The sequence below is a fragment of the Loxodonta africana genome, chromosome 9, assembly GCF_030014295.1.
Source record: "Loxodonta africana isolate mLoxAfr1 chromosome 9, mLoxAfr1.hap2, whole genome shotgun sequence".
Taxonomy (NCBI): domain Eukaryota; kingdom Metazoa; phylum Chordata; class Mammalia; order Proboscidea; family Elephantidae; genus Loxodonta; species Loxodonta africana.
In genome coordinates, this window is record NC_087350.1 from 45,197,362 (window position 1) to 45,220,058 (window position 22,697).

At 54.2% G+C, this 22,697-nt stretch overlaps 1 protein-coding gene across 1 annotated transcript in view; it reads right to left on the reverse strand.

Moving 5' to 3' along the window:
- The window catches only part of HMCN2 (hemicentin 2), a 160,315-nt gene that overhangs the window by 58,576 nt on the left and 79,042 nt on the right, over positions 1-22,697 (reverse strand). Inside the window, exons 29-47 of the mRNA XM_064291328.1 lie at positions 22,244-22,370; positions 19,244-19,398; positions 17,938-18,216; positions 15,793-16,071; positions 14,951-15,059; positions 14,593-14,762; positions 13,550-13,704; positions 13,057-13,153; positions 12,199-12,294; positions 11,090-11,266; positions 9,738-9,895; positions 8,630-8,753; positions 7,012-7,187; positions 6,521-6,617; positions 6,255-6,374; positions 4,123-4,284; positions 2,894-3,175; positions 1,364-1,531; positions 9-122 (exon numbers count right to left, since the gene is read on the reverse strand). Of these exons, the coding sequence (XP_064147398.1) occupies positions 9-122; positions 1,364-1,531; positions 2,894-3,175; positions 4,123-4,284; positions 6,255-6,374; positions 6,521-6,617; positions 7,012-7,187; positions 8,630-8,753; positions 9,738-9,895; positions 11,090-11,266; positions 12,199-12,294; positions 13,057-13,153; positions 13,550-13,704; positions 14,593-14,762; positions 14,951-15,059; positions 15,793-16,071; positions 17,938-18,216; positions 19,244-19,398; positions 22,244-22,370 (3,045 nt within the window). The remainder of the gene's footprint in view (positions 1-8; positions 123-1,363; positions 1,532-2,893; positions 3,176-4,122; positions 4,285-6,254; positions 6,375-6,520; positions 6,618-7,011; positions 7,188-8,629; positions 8,754-9,737; positions 9,896-11,089; positions 11,267-12,198; positions 12,295-13,056; positions 13,154-13,549; positions 13,705-14,592; positions 14,763-14,950; positions 15,060-15,792; positions 16,072-17,937; positions 18,217-19,243; positions 19,399-22,243; positions 22,371-22,697) is intronic.

The following is a 22,697-nucleotide window of genomic DNA, read 5'->3' on the forward strand; positions in this document are numbered from 1 at the left end:
CCACATACCCAGGACCTCCACGCTGAAGTTCCTCTGCGCCTCCCCAGCCTCATTGCTTGCCAGGCAGGAGTAGAGGCCTCTGTCTTGCTCCTGTGCCTGAGTTATCTTCAGCATCCAGCCACCTGGGGTGAGGGAGGGGAGTGGGATCCAAGCATGGCTGTGAGTAGCCCAGCCCAGGAAGGAGAGAGCACCAGGTGCTATAATTAAGTGTGTACATGTCTGTCTCCCTCAGTGTTCCAATCTTTTAGTGGGGAAACCTGAGGCTCAGGGAGGATAAACAGATGGATAGAGCCACCTGGACATGAGACCTGTCACCAGGGTAAACTTGAGGACCCTTTTCTAGCAAGAAGGGTCTGTCGCTCTGACCACTTCTGGCTCTGAGGATTGGCTGGAGCTAACAGGACAGCAATGGGCTATGGGGTCCTGGCCCAAGTCTGACCCCCACTCTCCCCTCAAAAATGAGCCAGTTCCCCTTGAAGGAATCTAAGAGTCCCCCAAGATCAGCACAGGGAGAGCAGATACACAGTACACATGCCGTCACTGCCATTCCTGCACCAGGAATCACTAATCGATCACTGCTTTCGTTTCTGTGAGGCCCAGGTGCAGCCTCTGAATTCATACTTCTGCGATGCATCAGGCAGCCAGTGCTCAGAAGTGGTGTGTGCAGGGAAACATATTCGCCATTCCAGCATTAGCTAGGTGGAACAATTGATGGGTCACTGAGGCTCCACAGTCTTTGCAAGATTTGAATGGGACACTGCCTCTGGGGCCTCAGTTTCCCCATTTGTATACTAGGAAGAACTATTGCAAACCAACTTTGTGAGAAGAATGAATATTCAGAGGAGAAAGGTGTTAAGTTCAGCATTTCCAAAAGTTGGTTACTGTCCTATGAGGCGTTGTAAGTGCCCCTTGATTTTTCTGCTCCAGGACTTATCACATCCATTTACTGTGGGTCTCCAGGACAGGAGAAGATTTGGAAGGCTTTTCCAAACTTATTTCAACTCAAAAGCTATTTTTTCCTGGAGCGCCTCACCTGGCCAGTGTTTTCAGGTACACTATGTAGGGATCAGGGCCCTCGTGGCACAGTGGCTAAATGCTATGGCTGTTAACCAAAAGGTTAGCAGTTCAAATCCACCACCAGCTCCTTAGAAACCCTATGGGGCAGTTCTACTCTGCCCTACAGGGTCTATAGGGTCACAATGAGTTTTTATCGACTTGATGGCAATGGGTTTGGTTTTGGTTTTTATGTAGGGACCAATGGCTGGAATGTTACCCCAAACAGGTCTGGCAGCTCAGTGTCAAAAGTCATGGACACATAACAGGCAGAGGTAGAGGGCTAGACCTTCTTAGGCTGGCACCTTACCTGCCAAGAGATAGGTGTCCTCCCCAGGGCTGATGGGTTCCTCCCCTCGGAACCAGCGGACCTCCGGGGGTGGGATGCCAGTGGCTTCACAAAGCAGCGTCAAAGGGCTATGTAAGGCAGCAGTGACATTGGTCAGCGAGTCTGAGTCGCCGATGAGCTCTGGGGGCACTAGACACAGAGAAGAAGCTGTACTCAGGAGGCATGCTAGGGACTGGGTGCTTTCCCCAAAGACCGCCATCTCCCACATCAGGAAAGGTTGAGGAGCAGAAGGGACAAGATCAGGGCTGCTCCTACTGAGGCTGTGACACCCACAAGGGCACAGGTTGAGCTTTGGAGTCAGATGAACACTTTGGCCTCAGTTTCCCCAACCCATCAGACGATGTGGAGAGAATTCAACAAGAACACGTGTGAAGCACTTAGCACAGTGCCTGGCCCAGAGCACCGCCGAGCAAAGGAGACTGGCACTAGGGTAAGGGTCAGCACAGACACATTCCCTAAACCACACGCCGGAGTGAAGGGGTGGCTCTGCAGGCTTACAAGGACCTGTTCGTAAAGGAAGCCGCACTCAGCAAGGCGAGGGTAACAGGCCGATGTTCGTGATCCCATGCTGGAGGCATGATGAGAGGGGGTCCTCTGTAAGCCCACCCCTGCCCACCTCTCCTGCCTTAGCTCCTACCACTCCCTGCCTCTACCCTGAATTATACTCCAGGTGTACAGTAGGAGCTCAAAACGTAACTGGAATGAACGAGGCTGTTCCTGTCACCCTGAACGAGCCGTGTCCCTCCTCCAGGCCTCTGCAGAGTCTGCTCCCTCTGCCTGGTACACTCTTCCCCTCCCCTGCACCCAGTTAAATCCTACTTAGCCTTTATTTTCAGCTTAAAGGTCACCTCCTCCAAGAGGCTGCCCTGACTTCCCACAAGAGTTCAGGGGCTTTCTGGTCTCTCACAGGCCTCTGAACTCCCCCATCATGTGCCAGTCATGCAGGATACCCCCGCAAAAAACCTGACTCATAGCAACCCCATGTGCGTCAGAGTAGAACTGTGCTCCATGGGGTTTCCAATGGCTGATTTTTTTTTTTTTTCCTTCAGAGCAGATCACCAGATCCTTTTCCCAAAGCACCACTGGGTACCCTTGAACTGCCAATCTTTCAGTTAGTAGTCTAGTGTTTCCATTTGCACCACCCAGGGACTCTTTCATGTAGAATAAAGATTTCCCCAGTGCCGGGAACAGAGTAGGGGAACAATAAATAAGAAGAAAAGAAAGGGAAGAGGGAGGGAGGGAGGAAAGAAGGAAAGGAGGGGAGGAAGGAGGGAAGAAGACAGGAAAAAACAAAGGAAGGGAAGGAGGGAGTTTGGGGCCAGTCCCAGATTTTGAGAGCAATGTCGGTGGCTTCCCCCAGCACTGGCCCTCATCAGAGACCTAAGTCCAGAGAACAAGGGGTGAGGCCAGTAGCAGAGCTGTGCCTGGAGGTTGAAAGCCTTGTTTCCAGCCCTGCCCCTTCCTGCCCTCCTCAAGGGCTGCAGTCCTCACCCAGCACGGAGAGCGCAAACCTCCTCTCCACCCTCCCGGCCGCGTTCTCGGCCACGCAGCTGTAGTGTCCGGCATGGGCAGCCCGTGCCTGCACCACGTGCAGGCTCTGACCCTGATTCTGCAGCTGCAGGCCAGGCTCGTCCTTGACCAGCCGGTTGTCCCGTTCCCACGTCACCGTCGGCGGGGGTTTCCCTGTAGCGTTGCATTCCAGAGTGGTCTCCCTGTCCTGGACCACAAAGACCTGTGTATGGGGCTCCCAGGGGTCAGCAATCTGAGGGGGAACTGGGGTTGGGAAAAGGCACATCAGGGAAAGCTGCCCCCATTTAAGCCTATGTCCTCACCCTGCCACTCACTGGCTGTGTGACCTTGGCCAGTGACCCCACCTCTCTGTGCTGCCACTTTCCATTTCTGTAATGGGTCATAACAGTGCCCCGCTGCCACCTCTCCCACACCCTGGGAGTCATGGTCTCCGCTCCCTCCGCCCCCCCCCCGCCCCCAGATGCCCTCATCCACCCCGATCTGCAGCCCAGTTGAAACAGAGCCTCGGCAGCACCCCACCCCATGGGCCTACAGTTTGGGGAACAGCTCACCCCACTGCCTTTTTAGTTTTGTGAGGGCTTTTCTAATTCAGAAACCAGCGGCTTCCTGGAGCTTAAACAGTGGTGGGGACAAGTTGGGGACAGGGATGATTCCACTGGGGGGTTTACCACAGGACCCTGAACAGAGTTTTGCTTGGTTTTGTTTCCTAACAGGATCTTTACAAGTCTACAATGTTTAATTTTGTCCGTGCGGGACAAATAGAAGTAGACTTGGGTTTCCGATGTACATGGAGCTTCATATAATTTTGACAGTTTCCTTGTTTCCAACTGTGTTATTTTGGGTGTATATTGTGTATATTGGGTCTTCTTGCAGCCAAGTGTACTAGCCCCTTGAATGGGTCATTCAATTCAACAGCCTTCACTGAGCCCTGCTGGGTGTGTATATTGTGGGTCATCGGGGGTGCTTAGGGGTCATGTTGCCCACTCTCCCATGCTCAGGTTAGGAGCTGTAAGAAATGTGACAGGGAAGGGAAGTTAATAAGGTGCCAATCATCTAAGAGAGAACCTGGAAGCATCCTCATCCTTGCTGTTCCTGTCTTTGCTAGGGATCTGGGTGTGGGTAGGTGGTCCGCCCTGTCAGTGTGCCCCCTCTCTGCCCTTCTGACCCCTCCACCACCTGGCCTGGCTCACCGTGCACCTCCAGCTTCTGGTCTTGGCTGCTGTTCCCCGCCACGTTGCTGCACTCACAGGTGTAGGTGCCTTCCTGGCTGGGCCGGGCCTGCCCCAGGTACAACAGCCTCCCCACAGCTGACACCTGCTCAAGGCTGGCCCCCTCCCCAGGCAGGGGCTGACCTGGGTGCAATGGGAAAGAAGCCCCTGCTCCAGGGCATTTGCGAGTACACGTGGTCCTTCTACCTGAAACCCTTGGCATCCCATATTTGCCAACTCCTACTCATCCTTCAGGTGTCCACGTAGATATATATTACCTCTCCCCTGAGTGCCAAATCTGGTCCCAAGTTCCCTCTGAGCTCCCACAACCACCGAGCTTCTCTCCATCCCAGATCAACTTGCAAGTATCCCATCTGAATCTCACACTAGCCTGGGCCCTCCAGGAGGGCAGACCCTGCTTCACTTTCCCCATGGGGTCCTTAGAGGCTCCCAGGGCCTGACACCCAGCAGGGCTCAGTGAAGGCTATTGAATGAATGACCCATCAAAGGGGCTAGTACACTTGGCTGCAAGAAGACCCCAACATAGAAGGTCTTTGTGAACCTTGACATGTCAGATCACACCAATTGCTGTCGTCCTGCACCTATGTATAGAGGACTATGCTCCACACTCCAGTCATTCATCAATGAACGTCCCAGTAGTGGCAGGGGATCCGTCAGTCATATAAAGGTTTCTTCCTCCAATGTTTGCAGCTCCAAGGCTCATTCTCTTCCTGATCCATGCTCCCACCCCACCCCAGGGACCGCATCCTGTCTCATTGTTCCCAGATTTATTCTCAGACCAGACCTCTCCCCTGAGCGCCAGACACCTACATCTGCCTGCCCACTTGACACCTCACTGAGTGTCTAACAGGCATCTCAAAATTAACACGCCTTTCCCCCAGCCTGTCTGGCAGCCTCCCCTGCTCTCAGACCAAACACCTGGGAGCCATCCCTGACTCCTCCCTACCTCTCAATCCCCATCCAACTTTGCAGGAATCCTGGCAACACCACTTTCGAAACACATCCAGACTCCCTCTCACCACTTCGTGGACACCACCTAGTCCAGGCTGCCAGAATCTCTGGCCTGGAGCCCCACACAAGCCTCCTCACTGGCCACCCTACTTCCACCCTTGCTCCCAATGGTCTAGTCTCAGCCCAGCAGCAGGGTGGTCCTGTTACAATGTAAGTTAAACTGTGTCCCTCCTCTGTCTAGAGCCCTGCAGAGGCCTTGAGAGCCACAACATCTTCACTCTGGTGACCATCTTCTGCTTCGCTCTCCTTTGCTGACTTGACTCGAGCCCCACTGGCCTCTTTGCTGTTCTTCAGACACACTGGGCTTCCACGTGCCCCAGGGCCTTTGCACCTGCTATTACTACTGCCTGGAATGCTTTTCTCCCCATGAAATTCTCATGTTCATCCCTCACCTTCTTCAAGTCTACACAGTCAAACATTTCTGGCCACCTGACTTAAAGTTGAAAGTTCTACCCCTAGCACATACTCCCCTTCCTGGCTTTATTTTTCTCCAGAGCACTTATCACCTAAAGTGCCAAGTCATTTAGTAACTTTTTGTTTATTATCTGGCTTCCCCCACTCTGAGGGCAGGGATTTGTCTGTGTTTGTCCACTGCTGTATTCCCTGTGCCTAGAACAGGCAGAGTGAGGCTCTCAATAAATAACAGCTAAATGAATGAATTCCAAATATTGATTGAGCACCTATCTTGTACCAGGCATTGAACCTGGAATTCAGTGGTGGCCAAGACAGTGGTTCATGACCACTTGGAAAGACTAAGGTGGGTGACATGACAAGTTAGCATGATAGGGCTGCATTAAGGAAGCCTTATGTCAGCTGGAGGTGGAAGTCAGGGAGGGCTTCCTGGAAAAAGAGATATTGGAAGTGAGGCCTAAGGAGCAATCCAGCTCTCGCTAGCTGGGAAGGACCAAGGAAGAGGGGACTGTAGGCCCCAGGGACAGAGAAAAGAGAGGCTGAAAGAAGTGCCACCCCAGCCCTTAGGTCAATAAGCCCACCCACCTCAGCTCGACCTAGGGGTGGGAGGTGGGGAGTAGCCTCCTGGTGCTGGGCAATGAGGTGGGGCTGGGTGAAAACAACGATCCTACCGTCCTTCCTCCAGGAGATCTTGGGGAAGGGGATACCCTGGCACTCGCAGGACAGCCTGACAGGGTGCCCCTCCATCACAGTCAGGGTCTGGGACTCCCCTGAGGGGAACACTGGAGGGACTGAATCAGAGATGAAAGGCAGTGAGCTGGGACAGGGAATGGATAGGGGAGGAGGGCTCAGCCGAAGCACACCCAGCTATGGTGGGGGTGGAGGGCACCCTGGGGTAGGGAACAGGGAGCCCCAGCCCAGCCCTGGAGACCCTCACCCCAGACATTCAGGTTGTAGTGTTTCTCCGAGCGGCCCGCCTGGTTCAGTGCCTCACAGGTGTAGCGTCCTGAATCCCACACCTCCACTTGGTCCACCTGGCCAAGAGGAAAAAGATGGGGCCGCCCCTTGGACAGACTTGTAATCTGAGACCTGTCATTGTACCTCGCTGGAACACAGGGCAGTGATCACACCTCTCGTACCTCCTGCACAGAAGAGGTGGCAGGCCTGACATGGGCCGGGCACACAGAATTGGCTCTGTGGATGGCAGCCCTGCGGCCTCACTCCACATCCACAGTACTAACCACCTGCTCTGGGCAGCCCAGCCCTGCTGGGGTGGAGGGATGTCCCTGGCTGGGTTAGACACCCTCCTGCCCCTAATCAGCCTCTTTGGAAAGCCCAGAACAGACCAGAAGAAAAGGTGGGGAATGAGGAAGGGTGGGGGCGGGAGGACCCTGACCTCAAGGGTCAGATCCAGAAGAGGCCACACACCTCCAGCCGGGTCTTGTCTGCGGAGAGGCGGACTCCAGGCCGAGGCTCAAGAGGGTGCCCATCTTTCCACCAGCTCAGCCTGGGAGGAGGCATGGCATGGCTCCGGCACTCCAAGGTCACTGACTCGTTGGCCACAACTGACACGTTCAGCTCTTCTCCCAGGATGCTAGGGGGAGCTGTGGGGAGGGGGTGGGGGGAGAGCAGGAAATTAGCTCAGTCAGGGATGAGGGGGTGGGGCGAGCAGGACAGAGGCTGTGTGTGACCTGGGTCAGGCCTGGCCTTCTCTGAGGCTGCCTTCAGCAGCAAGGAGCAAACACCAGGGGATGGGGGAGTCGCCTTCAAGATTCGGGTCTGCCCCCTGAGCTGCAACCTTCTTGCCCACTCAACCTCCCTTCCCCACCCCTCAAGTCCCTTTACAGTCCTGCTTCCAAAGGAGGTCCCCAAATCTGAAGGCAATGGGTGGACCAGATACGATACTGTACAATCCCGCAAGATGTTACCACTGGGGAGGTGGGGTGAAAGGTACCTAGGATCTCTCCGAGTTATTTATCATAATTGCATATGAATCTAGAATGATCGCAAAACTAAAACTTAATAATTAATAATAATTTTTCAAAAAGTAGGCTCCAGAGCCACCTTTCGCTTTGAGATCAAAATAACCATGGTAGCCTAGAAGTTAAGAACACAAGGTCAGGAGTCAGAACTCTCGGGGTGGACTCCTGCATTCTATGGCTCACTCGCCGGGTGAGGCCCTGGAGGCGTTCCCTGGCCTCTCTGAGCCCTGGTTTCCTCATCTGTAAAATGGGGATAAAGAAAGCACTCCTCTCGTGGGGCCACTATAAGGATTAGAAGAGACTCCAGTGGACCACGAGTACGCAATACCTGTCACCGTTATCATCATTCCAGCCAAGGAAGAAAGCTGGAGTCTACGCTTCCCACACTGCTTCCCCAAGGTTTAGCATTCCCCAGAGACCTTTCATGAACCTCAAAAGATTCCCACGGAAGCCCATAGGAGGGAATTCAGAAACAATAGCAACTGTAACTGTGTGCTTAGTGGGCTTAATGCATCCCCGTGGCAACCTGGGATATGGCTGCCATTTTTTCCCCCATTTTATAGACAAGGAAGCTAAGGCCCAGAGAAGCAAACTGACTAGCCCAAGGTCACAGAGCTAGTAAGTGAAGAAGGCAGAGTTGGAACCCCAGGTCCCCCACACTGAAGATTCTGTTCCTACTCACCACCCCACCACTGACTTTCCAGAATGGACTCGCCCATTGGATCCAAACAGTGGGGACACTGGGCCTGCTGGCTCTTGGCCTGGTGTTCCTCCTGCTACTTCATATCCCTTCCACCTCTTCCCCAAACACAGAGCTCCTGGCCATGCAAGGCTGCTGCCCACCACCTGCCTGCTCGCCATGGAGGAGCTCACACACAGGAGCAGGGATCCTGCACAGGTCTCTGCCACATGAAGGCAGCCACAGTCTCAGGCCACCGTGAATAGTGCAGCCCTTTGTGGCCTGCAGCCCTCTCTTCCTTTGGATGTAGCCAGGGACATCCCCAGCCCCACCTTCCCAGAGCTGCTGTCCAGGACCACTCAGGCTTCCCGGGCCTCAGACTCACTGTGGACTTGCAGGACAACGTCCCAGCGGTCCTCGCCCACTGCACTCACAGCCACACAGGAGTAGGTGCCGGAGTCAGAGGCCCGGGCACTGGCCAAGGCAAAGACCCGGCCGCCGGGGAAGACCTGTACCCCCAGAAGAAGACCTCGTTAGGCCGAACAGCCACTGCATTCGTATCAGGCTGCAGCAGCCACACTCACAAGCTGACCCTGCTGACTGGCACACCTGGGCAGCCCGCTCAAGACCCCCAGAATGCAAGGAAACCATGAGCTTAGACCAGCCCTCAGGTATAACCTCTGCCAACTGGCAGGCCACTTTCACCAGCCTTCAAGAGTCCCCTGTGGTGGCCACCCACCACCACATGTGGCTAGTGAACCCTTGAGATGTGGTCAGTCCAAATTGGGATGAGCCCCACGTGTAAAATACACAACCAATTTCAGACTTAGTACAAAAAGAAGAACCTGAAATGTCTCATTTGTACTTTTTCATATTGATCACATGATGAAATAATATTTTGGATACACTGGATTAAATAAAATGTATTATTAAAATTGGCTCCATCTGTTTCTCTTAGTGTTGTTAGTTGCTGTTGATTCAATTCTGATTCATAGCGACCCCGCGTGACAGAGTAGGACTGCCCCATAGGGTTTTCTTGGCTGTAATCTTTACAGAAACGCAGAGCCGATATGTGGATTCGAACTGACAACCTTTTGGCGAGCAGCTGACTGCTTAACCGTTTGCACCACCATGGCTCCTTAATATGGCTGTTGTTGTTGTTGCTGGGTGCCATTGAGTTGATTCTCACTCATAGCGACCTCAAGAGACAGAGTAGAAATGTCCCATAGGGTTTTCTTGGCTGTAGTCTTTACCGAAGCAGATTGCCAGTTCTTTCTCCTGCAGCTACTAGGTTTTAAATTACACATGTGGTGAGTACTTGTGGCGAGCATTGTTTCTGTTGGACGGTGCAGCTCTGGACATCTCTGTGCCTCGCAAGCAGCCCTTCCTTCCTCCCTCCAGCCAATGCCTCTGGGCTGTCACTGCCTGTCCATCACCCCCAAGCTCCTATGGAGGCAGCAGGGAGGTGAGCCAGGACCTCCAGCCCTACTGACCTGGAAGCCAGGCGTCCCTGCTGCAGACACGGGATTTCCATCCTTCAGCCACATCAGTGTGGGGCTGGGGACTCCAGTGGCGTTACAGGTCAGCCGAACAGGGGTGCTGAGCAGCACAGGGCCTGGCAAGCTGGGTGGCAACGTGATGTGCGGAGGCACTGCAGGGTGGGGACCACAAAGAGCTGACTGCTGAGCTGACTGCTGAGCTGGGTGAAGCAGGTGGCCCCAGATGGGTTCCCTTTGAAGGAGCAGCCTTACCGCTCCAAGCACCTCCACAGGAGTGGTGGTACAAACAAAAGCACAGGGACCGCTGCTTGGGAGACAGCCATGCTGCTCCGCAGTTCTCAATAATAATGTGAGGCTTTTACAGATGGGAAACTGAAGCTCCAGAGGGGCCACTGCAGCCCAAGCTCAACCAGCTAGGCTGTGGCAGAATCGGTGCTTGAACTTGGCCCTTCTGGTCAGCATGAGGCCATTTATTGTGGGGGTAGGGTGAGATGACAAGGGGTTGAGGATCCCCGGACAGGTTTTGTTTCCCATCTCAGAAATATCAGCCCCTTTTCAGCAGGAAGAAGTCAGAAGATTCATTTATATCTGGGAGGCACAAACTGTGATGTCCCAGCCACCTGCCCAGTCACCCGCTGCTCTTAGGATAAAGATCCAAACTCTCCCTATGGCCCACAAGGCCCTCAAGGTCTAGCCTCTATCTGGCCACCAGCGCTGTCATGTCCCCTCCTCTCTTTGTTTTATGTGCTCCAGCCTTCCCAGCCTCCTCAAATTCCTCAAATTACCCAGGTTTCTCCAGCTTCAGACCTTGGTGAAAAGTCTCAGGTTAAGCATCTTGGTCTCAAAGATGCCTCCCAGACTCGCCAGGCCAGTCTGTCCTTGTTACAAGGAGTCAGAACAGCCTGCACCTCGCCTTTCTAGCTCTTATCACAACTAACATGAAACAATGATTTGGGGAATTATCTAATTACTGTATCCTCCACTAGACTGAAAACTCTTGGGTCCATCTTGCTCAGGGCTGCAGCCTTTGGGTCTGCCCCAGAGTATGTACTCAATAAATGTGGTTGGATAGAAGATGGATAGATGAACGAATGGATGGTTGAAGGGATGGGTGAATGGACAGATGGACAGTTAGATGGGTGGTTGAAGGGTTGGATCAATGGATGCATGGATGGATGGATGGACGGATGGATGGATGGATGGATGGGTGGGTGGGCACGAGGGTGGGTGGGTGGTAGATAAATGGATGGATGAATGAATGGACAGATGGATGGACTGATGTTCCAACAAATGGATGGAAAGACAACTTTTTGAACAAGGATCCTTCCAGCACCAAGGCAACTCACCATTGACCCGTAAGCCATAATGCAGCTCTGTGCTGCCGGCCACATTGGAAGCCACGCAGCGGTAGCTCCCAGCATCAGAAAGCTGGGCTCGTTCAATGCGGAGAACTCTCCCATTAGCTGATACCGTCACTCCTGCACGGGCAGAGACAGGCTGGCGGCCCTTGAACCAGGAAACATCTGGGGAAGAAAAGACAGAAAAATGCCAGGGATCTTGCCAGCCTTTCAGACTCTGCCAGTGCTACGGGCATTCAGGAAAGACTTCCAGGGTCGCCACATGACCTGCCTTTATTCTGGGCACTTAGGAAAGCCAGAGTTCTCCAGGAAAGGGACAGGGTGTGGAACAGCAGTGGTGCCTGAGACAGGACCAAGGCCAGAGAGGAAGCCCCATAGGATAGAGTGTGGGGCATCGAGGAGTGGGCAGAGTCAAATCCAGCCCAGCTCCCCTCATCTCCTCCCTCTGCCAGGAGATCATCTCACCAGGGAGAGCTTTCGGGGAGACCATGGTCCACTCCAAAATAGCAGCCTAATGGGTCAGGATAGGACCCTTGTATCTTCAGCTTCCTTACTTTCTACCAGGGGCCCATCCCAGCACCCAAAAGGTTCTCCTATGGAAAGGGCAAAGACCCTCCCCCCCACCCCAGGGCTCACCTACCCCAGGCAAAGCAGGGTGGACCTGAGTCAGATGGGACACAGCACATGGGTCCTCCTCCTGGACCCATGAAAAGCCCAACGTCATTCTGTATGCAGAGCACCCGTGACTAGCCCCATGCTCCCTGCCCCTCCCTCAACTTTTGGTTTAGGGAAGAGGCTGGCCAGATGGCAAGCTGAAGGTCACGGGCCTCTGCCCCCAGCCCTGGAGCAGCCCTGTGAAGTTGCAAACTCTGAGTAGAAGCCCCACAGGTTTGCTTCAGTCACCAGTGCAAAGGGTCTGGGCCCCGGCAGTGACCTGCACATACTGAGCATTGGATACACAGCTGTTGAGAAGGAGAGAGGAAAATAGCAGAAATAGGGAGAAGGGCCTGATGATCTCTCCTGGTTACGTCCACAGGCAGTGATGCCTGGACTTGGGCCAGCTAGAGGAGGCTTTCAGCCAAAAGAAGGGGTCTTACCAGGAGGGGGCACACCCGAAGCCAGACACTCCAGGGCCACTGAGGCATTCTCCAGCACTGCCTTGTTGACTGGACCTGGCTCGATGTTGGGAGGCACTAGGGGAAGATAAGGAGAGACCCTGGTGGAAGCTCAAATCTCAACCATTCCCAATGCCTTTCTCCATCCTTCTAATGAGTCCTGGGCAACAAGGGCTCTAAACTGGCTCCAGTCCACTGACCGAAGCAGCATATACATTCCTGGAACCAAGCCCAAGAACAAGGGGCAACTGGCCAAAATCTCCATTACAATCCAACAACAAGAACAGCCCCAGTGCCCAGCTCCCCAGGAATAGCCGGTGCATACAGCAGGGAGTAAGAATCCTGCTCAGCCGTGACAGGTGAGACATGCAGGGATTTGCCTACATATACAAGGACTCAAGGGAACCAAAAAATGCAGTACAAGAACCAAGGCAAATATGAAGGCGGGTAGGGACTACAACGAGGAAGCCCCTAGAAAACAACCGAAAGGGGGCACAGAGCAATAGCTCACACTTTAATTTTATGGCTTTCTACTTCTTCTAAAGTTAAGTGCATGACTATGATTTAAACTCCCCCCACCCCGCCACACACACACACACAACCCAGCGTAAAAGAGGAAGACCCTCATCAAGATAGGTCGACACAGTGGCTATAATGATAGGCTCACGACTGTGAGGATGGCACAAGGACCGGGTGGTGTTTTGTTCTATTGTACATAGGGTCTCTGTGAGTTGGAACTGACTCGATGGCACCTAACAACAACAATGACACAACCCACCCCAGCCCTGAGGGCTTTCAACGGATCACCCGTCATCTGGGGCCCTGGGTCCATGTCCTCACCCAAGACCTTTAGTGTCAAGTCCCTCTTGTTCTCCCCAGCCAGGTTAGTGGCAACACAAGTATAGACACCTTCATCCCTCAGGTCCACTTTCTCAATCTGGAGGGGAAGGAGGAGGAAAGAGTGTGAGCTGTGGGGATGTGAGTATAGGGAACCAAGTGGGACACAGCAAGTGGCCAGGCTGCTGCTGACCTCCAGGGGGTCAAGTTTAGTTCTGGGGGTAGAGCTGTAAGCCAAGCACTCAGGGTTCTAGAAGATTCCACTGACCCCTGGGCATGCAATCCACCCCATTTTCTCCCTTCTGTAGGTCCAGTTCCTGGGACCTGGAATAGTCCAAGGGCCCCTCCCCTCTTCAGGTCCAGCAACCCCAGGGTCTCCTGATCTCCTGGGTAAGTGAGGACTGTGCCCACCCTACCCCCAGGCTGGCAGGGCTCCCCTCAGGGTCTCCAGGGACCCAGAGAAGTGGCCCTTCCACCCTAGAGCCCCTACACATACCTGCAGGTTGCCCCCCAAGGCTGCCAGGGCCATCCCATCCTTCCACCAGCGGAGGCTTGGGGCAGGCACCCCAGTCCCTATGCATTGGAGGGTCACAGGCTGCAGGAAAGGGGCTGTGATGTTCTCACCCCCAATGATGTCAACCGATGGGGGCTCTGGCCAGGGGAGAGGCAGAAAGGTCCCAGGTCAGGGTCAGGAGGGGTGCAGTGGGCACCCAGCAACCCCCTCAATCCCCAGAGGACTGAGGGGGTGGCATTTCAGGGTTGTCCAAGTGCTGACCTCTAGCCTCCAGCCCCCCACCCTGCCCCTCAGACACCAGTTTAGGGAAAGAGCTCCCAACCAGGAGCCAGCACTTTAGACATTCTCTCAACCAACCAATCCATCCGTCCATCCATCCGTTTATTGTTATGTGTGTAGAGCATCTACTCTGAGCCCGTATCTCCACTGGGCACAGGAACACAGAAGAGAACGGTGGCTTCAGGGCTGTCCTCTCAGAGCTCACAGAGCTGGGCAGCTGAGATGGACAGCTAAACAAAGAATCCCACTCCAGTGGGTGGCGGGCTATGGCCCTGAAAGACTGGGCAGAGTCAACATAGTGAAATCGAGGAAGGTTTCCTGGACGAAGGGGTGCTTTAGCACTGATCTGAAAGATGAGGGGTTAGGCAGGCAGAAGAGGAGGGAGACTGTCCCAGGCAGAGGAAACAGCACACACAAGTCTTGGACGTGAGAAAGAGAGAGCTGATGTGTTCAAAGAAGTGAAAGAAGTTCCACATGGTCAGCACAAAGACTGCGAGTGGTGAGAAAGGAGGCTGGAGAGGGGAGCAAGGGCTTATGGGCTGGACAAGACAGATGACAAGCATGTTGAGTGGCGAGACCTGTCACTCACACCCTGCCCTTCTTTGGAGAACCAGAAAGTCTGCCCCAGAAACGCTGTCCACAGAAGACAGGCCCCATGCCCTTTCCAGGCCTGCTAAGGGCATAGATGGCCACAGCCCTGGCATCTTAGCCAGCTCAAGGCCCCAGAACCCCAGATGCCTGCTCACCGTGCACAGACACCTCCACCTCTGCCCCAGCAGTGCCTGCCTCATTGGTGGCCTGGCAGGCAAAGAGGCCCGCGTGGCCCAGCTCCACGTGGTCAATGTACAGCGTGGCCCCCTGCGAGGATACCTGCACCCCAGCCAATTCCTCGATGGGGCGGCCGTTCTGCAGCCACCTGAGGCGGTGGGGAGAGGGGATCAGCTTGAGAGAGGGCAGGCAGGGCAAGCCAGGCAGCCTCACAGCATTCCCATCTGCCTTTTCCATGCTCTGGGAAAGAGAGGTACTTCTCCCTGGCCCACCCACCCCCAAAGCACACATTCTCTGCCCCCCACCTCTAGCCCAGGCCTCACCACCCCTACGCACTGGATACTGGGCACCGGGGAGCCTGAGGCCTGGCAGGGCAATTCCAGGGGCTGTCCCACGATGGTGGTCACCTGACCCAAGCCTTCAGCCATCAGGATCTGTGGGGGCACTGGAGGCAGGACCCAGGACTGGGTGTTTAGAGCTGAGCAAACCCCAGCCTATAGCCCTCCCAAGTCCCCACCACCCTCAGGGGAAGGCCCAAGCCCTCATCTCATGCTTTAAGTTTCCACATAAATGCTCCTCCTCCAGGAGACCTTCCAGGACCACCCCCAAGGACAAATGAGGACCCCCTCTGACTCTCCCACTGGCTTGAGTCTGCTCATTTAATGCCCATCTCCCCACCAGATGGAGGGCTCCCCAGGAGCAGGAGGCCTATCGCCCTTTTCCCCATGTTATATCCAACCCCAATCCAGGCAGCTCACAACAGATGCTTGACAAATGCCTGTCAAATGAAGGAAAAGGCAGGCAAAGGCCCCACCCACCCCATCCCAGGGGCCAACAGCTTGGGGCCTCAGTACATTTCTGATGGGCATCTCCTGAAAGGCAGAAATGATGCCCTCCGTCCTGCCTGGAGGACTCCTCACAGAGTCCTGGGCAGGAGCAAGGGCCCTTGATCCTGGGCTCTATGCCCAACCCTGCCCCCTCCTAGCCCTGTGGGACCCCCAGCCCAGTTCTCAGTGTCCCCATCTGTCCCATACAGTGTGGGACACTGGCTTTCTCCTCCACCCTCCATCCCCTTAGGAGTCTGTGAGGGACAAGCACACAGTAAGTGTCCAATTAGTGCTGGGAGAAGAGCCCACAAACCCGGGTAGCTATGGATGGGCCAGGCCTGGGGGGCTTACCCTGCACCTCCACCAAGTACTGCAGCACAGCCTCCCCGGCAGGGCTGCCGGCCATGCAGCTGTACAGGCCTCCAGACGCCTCCCCTAGACTCTCCAGCCGCAGGGCACCTCCCGCCTCCAGCCACGTCGCATTGCTCTCTGCCACAGGTAGCCCCTCGTGGTACCAGGAGAGGGTGGGGTGTGGGTGGCCTCTGGCCACACACTCCAGTGCCAAGGGCCTCCCAGCCACAGCCTTCACCACATGCGGTCCTCCATCAGTACCCTTGATGGTAGGCGGGACTAGGGAAGAGCCATGGGAGCTGTTCAGGGACTACAGTCTGATACCAGCCCACTCTTGGCACAGGGGCCTATGCCCACTCAGCCCAACGGGACTGGGTAAGCCCCTAGCTGACCCCACCCCACGTGAAATGCTTCCCTCCTTCACCTCCATTACCTGCAACCCCCTGTTGGGACATCCCCTCCTCCAGGAAGCCTTCCAAGGTTGGAAGCAGCCTCTCCCTCCTCTACCCCCTGGTGGCACTCCTAGGGCACTGACTACCCTCTTTCCCACACTGTTCCAATCCTTCCTCCATCCCCACTGCTGACTGACCCTTCCCTCCATCCCCACTTCAAGCTCATCATGAGTAGAACAGCGGCTTGTCTATCCATGTGTTTCCAATATCTGCACGCAGGAGGTTCCAATATCTGCTGAACTCAACATGATGGGTGCCCCCATGTCCAGGACCAGAGCCACTGTTCCTAGAGGTCCCCTCCCTGGTCTGAGGGAGTAGACGACTGGAATGGACCCAGCCCATCGCAGCCAGCGATGGCCCGGGGCACCAACTGTGCTTGGAACCCTCATAGCCAAGCCGGAGGAGGCAATGTCTGTGTTCCCCCACGGAGGCCCCCAGTTGCTGAGCTGATGGAGCCATTATCAGGGGACAAAGAGCAATGATAGACTGGGCTGTGCTTCTCAGCCTAGTCTGGGCCACAAGCCCCTTTCAAAATGTACTGAAAAACACACCTAAGTACATTTTTCATTCAATTCCCGGGTGGCCTCAGATCCCAAAATAAGGGTCCCTGGACTAGCAGCTAGGCCCATCCTCAACTTCCCTTTGCGCTCCCTGGGGCTCCAGCAACCAAGCCCTTTGCAGATGGGGGCCAGAGTTCCAGAGCTGACTCGTCACCTGCATTCTGGCCTCTCAGACTTGACTGGAGTCCCTGCTGGGACACCATTCATGCCCCCCACCTACACTCTTTCCTCCATGTTCTTCCCCTTCACACGTCCTCAGAGCCAAACCTCTCTGAGAGTCAGGGCAATGCTGAGGTTGACAATGTGCGATTTGGAGTCAGACCCATTCAGGTATGAGCCCAGCTCCAACACCTCCTAGCAGTGTGACCCTGTATGAGCCACTTCCTACCTCTGGGCCCCACCACACTCACTGTACGTGGGGATTCAAACCCGAGTCCCTATACCACATTGAACCAAAACAAACAAAAAAACCCAGTCACCTTTGAGTTGATTCCAACTCATGGGAGCCCCATGTGTATCACAGTAGAACCATGCTCCCTAGGGTTTTCAATGGTTGAGTGTTTAGAAGTAGATTGCCAGGACTTTTTTCTGAGGTATGTCTGCATGGACTTGAGCTGCCAACCTTTCAGTTAGCAGCTATTGAATTAATAATTCATACCACCCAGGGACCTACATAACATTAAGTGTATAGCACTTAATGTTGTGTAGGTCCCAGGGTGGATTAAACAAGCTAATGCTGTCAAGTGCCTCATAGGGTCTAGCTTGTGGTAAGTGATTAATTAAAAGCAGTTAATTATTAATAGTGGTCATGAGAATCTTGATATGGCTTAGTGAAAAACCCCAAACCATGAGTGGAGGAGACGTGGATTCTAGACTTTTCTGTGGACTCCTAGACAAGCCCCCACCTCTCCTGGCCTGTTTCCTTGCCTGTGTGAGGGAAGTTGGAGGGGCTGAGATGATCTTTTTCCTGGACAACTTAATAGTCCTATTATCATGCTAGCCTCTGGCCTCTCAAAGCTGCCACTCCCCCACTGACCCCTGGGGATGAGTGGAGGCTGCCACAGCCCAGAGCTCCTCCCCTGGCCACCCCAGCTGACCATCAACACTTGCAGGTGCAACTCCGGCCCACTCACCATAAACCTCCAGCCTAGTGGCCTTCTCTGTGGCCCCCACAGCGTTGCTGGCCTTGCAGGTATAGATGGCAGCATCTGAGCCCTGGGCCTTCCCCAGCTGCAGCTGTCGGCCACCGCTGGTGTAGACTGCCTTGGCAGTGATGGGCAGTGGGGCCCCATTCTTGAACCAGGTGATGTCAGGAGTGGGAGTTCCCCGGGCCTCACACAGGAACCGCACAGGGTGGCCCTCCATGACAATCACCTCGCTGGTCTCATTGGAGCCCCAGATGGTGGGGGGTGCTGAGGAGAACAATGGAGGAGCCTGGTCACAGGGAGCCCCCTGAGGTGGCTGGTGTCTTCCCCTAGAGTGGCATGCACATGCCAGTGGGCGAAAAGCACCGTTCCATGTCCCAAGGCTTCTACCACAGGGGCGAGGAAGGTGGGGCTACAGGGAGAGTGGAAACCTGGCAGACAGATAAGAGGGCCAGCTCAGGACATGCTGACGTGGGAATCATGGCCGATCATCTCAGGCAGGGAGAGGGGACATAGGTTCAGGCTCTGGACCCCACTCTGCCTCTAACTCACTGTATAACCCAGGGTAGTTCATTTCCCCAACTGGGCCTCATTTTCCCCATCTGTAAAGTTAGGGGGTGGGCTAGATCGGGACTTCCCACAGGGCAGGTCACACACCACTGGTGGCACCCAAGATGACTGTAGGTAGCACATGGACATGGCATGAAATAACACTGAGTCTCCAAAGGGAAAAGCTTTGCTCTTTCCAAATCTCCTTCCTTCCATCCTGATTATGACAATGGAAGGGCTCCATTAGGTGCTATGTCCTTAACCCTTCCAGCACTTTCTACTCTCCCCTCTTTAGCTGAGGGCACAGGCATGGGCCCGGCGCCCTCTGTAGGCAGCTGGTGCCGGCGGGAATTTACCATACTGCTCTCACGCTGTATTTTTTAGCTCCCTTCCATTAATGCTACGTGGCCCTGGTTTTCCACTTACAGTTGAAATACTAAATATCCTTTTAAATACATGTGTTTCAGTGTAAAAAAATGTGACTTGATTTAAAGAAAAAGTTAAAAATCATACCAAGTGGTATCAGGAAGAGTAAAATGAGGATGGGAAAGATGGACGGGCTGGAACGCCCTCTAGTCTCCCCACCTCGGCTTCCTTGGCCTAGGGGGCTCCCCCGAGGGCCCCCGTTTCTGCCATCATCCTTCTTTCAAGGCAGAGGCAGCCACGCAGGAAGTTTTGGAGTCGCCCATGGTGGGGGTGGGGCACCCTAGGGTCTGGGCAGGGGCGGGGAGGGGGTGGGGCTCACTGTGTACTCTGAGCTGGAAGTCCTTGGTCTGCTGGCCGGCTGGGCTGAAGGCCACGCACTCGTACCGCCCCTCGTCACCCAGGTGACTGCTGGTGATCCTGAGAACCTGGCTGTCCTCCCAGAGCTGAACATGAGGGTCTCCCAGAAGGATGGGCCTGGGGAGATGGTCACAAGAAAACCGTCAGTGAGGCCAGGCCCTGGCAGAGGCAGGCTGCCCAGAAGGGAGCTCAGCCGAGCCTCAGCAAACTTGGGCAGGGACCAGAAACTCTGCTGCCCTTCATGGCCAGGCAGGGTATGTGGGACAACAAGGGGTGGAGGGAGACCCTGGGGATGCAATTGGTGCCCTGGCCTGTGGGCCTCAACAGGGCCAGGACAGATAGGCTGAGGCAAGTAAGGCATCTCAGGTGCAGCAACTACGGAACTGCTGCTCTCAGGGTCGCACGAATGCCAGCTGTCTCCCCCCCTCCCAGGCCTGGGCCTCAAATTAAGAGGGTTTAAAACCCCTGCTGAATCTGTAAAGTCAGAAAGCAGATCACCAGTTGCTTGGGGCTAAGGATAAAACAGGAACCAGTAATTGACTGCAAACAAGCACAAGGGAACTTTTGGAGGTGATAGAAATGTTATAAAATTGAGTTGTGGTGATGGCTGCACAACTCTACAGATTTACTAAAAATCATTAAACTGGATCTTCACAATGGTTGAGTTTTATGGCATATAAGTTATACTCCAGTAAACTGCTTTAAAATTTAAAAACCTGCCTGTCAAGTGAAGCCTGTTTGCAAGCCAAGGTTGACCTGGCCCCTCCAGCCTGTGAGTCCTGGTCAGGAGCCTTTCCATTCCCTCCCACACCTACCTAGAGAGTGAGTACACGCAGGGGCTAGGCCCAAACCCCCTCAACCTAGCATTCCAGCATGGGGTAGGTCCCACTATTTAAAAAAAGAGTTGTCATCAAGTTGATCTTGGCTCATGGCAACCCATGCCGTGTCAGAGTAGAGCTGTGGTCCGTAGGGTTTTCAATGGCTAATTTTTCAGTTAGCAGCTAAGTGCGTTAACCATTTGGACCACCCAGGGACTCCTGGCCCCATTATACAGATGAGAAAACTGAGTCACAGAGAGGTTAAGACTCTGCCTTTCATGTGGGTTCATTCCACCTTATCTCCTAGAGCTCTAGGCACAGCCTGGGCTCTATTCCTCTACAGTTTTGCCCATGCTGTTCCGCCACCTACAGTGCTCTCTCTTGCCTCTATCCTCTCCAAGTCCTACTTGGCTGTTAAGGTCTAGTTCAAGACCCACTTCATCCTAGTAATCCTAGTAATGGCATATGGGGTGAAAAGCTTGCACCGTGGAGCCAGAGTCCTGCCTCTAGTGCTGACCCTGGGTGACCACAGGTAGTTTACCTAACCTTCCCGTGCCTGAGCTTCTGCCTCAGCATAAACAGGATATCCTGCTGCTAGTCCCCACCCCAGGAGCCTTGGTGGTACAACAGCTAAGCCTTCAGCTGCTACCTGAGAGGTTGGCAGGTCAAACCGACCTAGCAGCTCCAAGGGAGAAAAGACCTGCCAACCTGTTTCTGTAATGATTACAGCCAAGAAAACCCTAGGGGTCAGTTTTACTCTGTCACCTGGGGTTGCTATGGGTCAGGACAGACTCGACAGCACCCAACAACAGGCCCTGTGATATGCGCTGAAAATGCTTGCTTGGGTTCGTCTCCCCATGGTTCCAGAGCCCACGAGGGAGGAACAGGGGCAGTTTTGCTCACAGCTCTCTCCGTGTGCCCAGCACTGGGCCTGGCACACAGGAAGTGCTCTGTCAGCATTAAGTTGACCTTCACTTTCATGCAATGGCACAGCTGCTTTAATAATAATGAAAATGCTTGTAAAAAGGAAGGTCAAACGATTCATGATAGCCAAAAGGTGGAAACCACCCAAATGGGGAATAAATAACAAAATGTGGTATAACCACACAATGGAGTATTATTATTATTCTTGTTAGGTGCCGTCAAGTTGGTTCCGACTCATAGCAACTCTACAGGATGGAGCAGAACTGCCCCATAGTCTCCAAGGAGCAGCTGGTGGATTTGAGCTGCCAACCTTTCGGTTAGCAGCCAAGCTCTTAACCATTGTGCCACCAGGCTCCAAATGGAGTATTACCAGACCAAACCAAACCAGTGCCGTCGAGTCAATTCTGACTCTTAGCGACTCTATTGGACAGAGAAGAACTGCCCCATAGTTTCCAAGGAGCGCCTGGCAGATTCGAACTGCTGACTCTTTGGTTAGCAGCCATAGCACTTAACCACTACGCCACCAGGGTTTCCAATGGAGTATTATTCCGCCATAAAAGGGAACGAAGCACTGATACATGCTATACAGCATGAAGACCGTTGAAAACATGATGCTAAGTGAAGTAAGTCAGACACAAAAGGCCACGTATTGTGTAATTCCATCTACATGAAATGCCCAAGAATAGGTAAATCCATAGAGACAGAAAGTGAATTAGTGGTTGCCAGGGACTGGGAATGGGGGGAGCAGTGAGTGACTACTCATGGGTGTGGGGTTTCCTTTTGGGGTGAGGAAAAGTTCTGGAACTAGACAAAAGTGATGGTTGCCCAACACTGTGAATGTCCTGAATGCCACTGAATTATACGCTTGAAAATGGTTAATTTTATGTTATATGAATTTTACCTCAATAAAAAAGGAGACACAGAGAGAGAGAGAGATGAAGATGGAGGAGGAGGAGGAAGACTGAGTAAAGGGGCTGTCAGCATGAGGAAGGGCCTGCTGAGAAAAGAACAGAGGTCTGCCCTGGGTAATCTCAGGGGTGGGGATGGAAGGTGCTCAAGTTGCCCTCTAACTGGGTGCCAGGGCTCTGCTGGAGGCAGATGCAATGCTGGTCAGGTCTCCCCTTCCCCCCTCCAGAGTCCAACCTCCCAATGCCCTCCATCCACCCCCCACTCCAATCCTGGGCACCACCTCCACACCACCTGCCAGGTGAACCACTCACTGCCCGTCCTTGGTCCACTCCACTTGGGGCGTGGGGACCCCTGAAGTCCGGCACTCCAGCTCCACCTCTCCACCTGCCACGCCCAGCACCTCCTGGGCAGCCCCTGCTCCAAGCACGGAAGGCGGGGCTGGGGAGCGACAGGGGCAAGGGGTGAAAACTCCTCAAACCCACTAAGCCCGTCCACTGGCAGGGCCCATGCACGTGCGGGGCAGTGGCGGGTAGAGGGGAGCCCTACAGAGTACACTCTTTCATTCCCTATTCATCCATCATGAGCTCCTCCAGACTCCTGGGTTGGAGTGGCCCCTGCACTGTGCTCTTCGGTGAATGTCACACTCTTTTATAGTGCTAACACAATGGAAATTACTTGATTGTCTAAAGTCTCCCCCACCCCTTAGCTCTGTGAGGCAGGGCCTGGTCTGTCGAGGTCCCCCTGGCCACTGCTCTCAGCACAGAG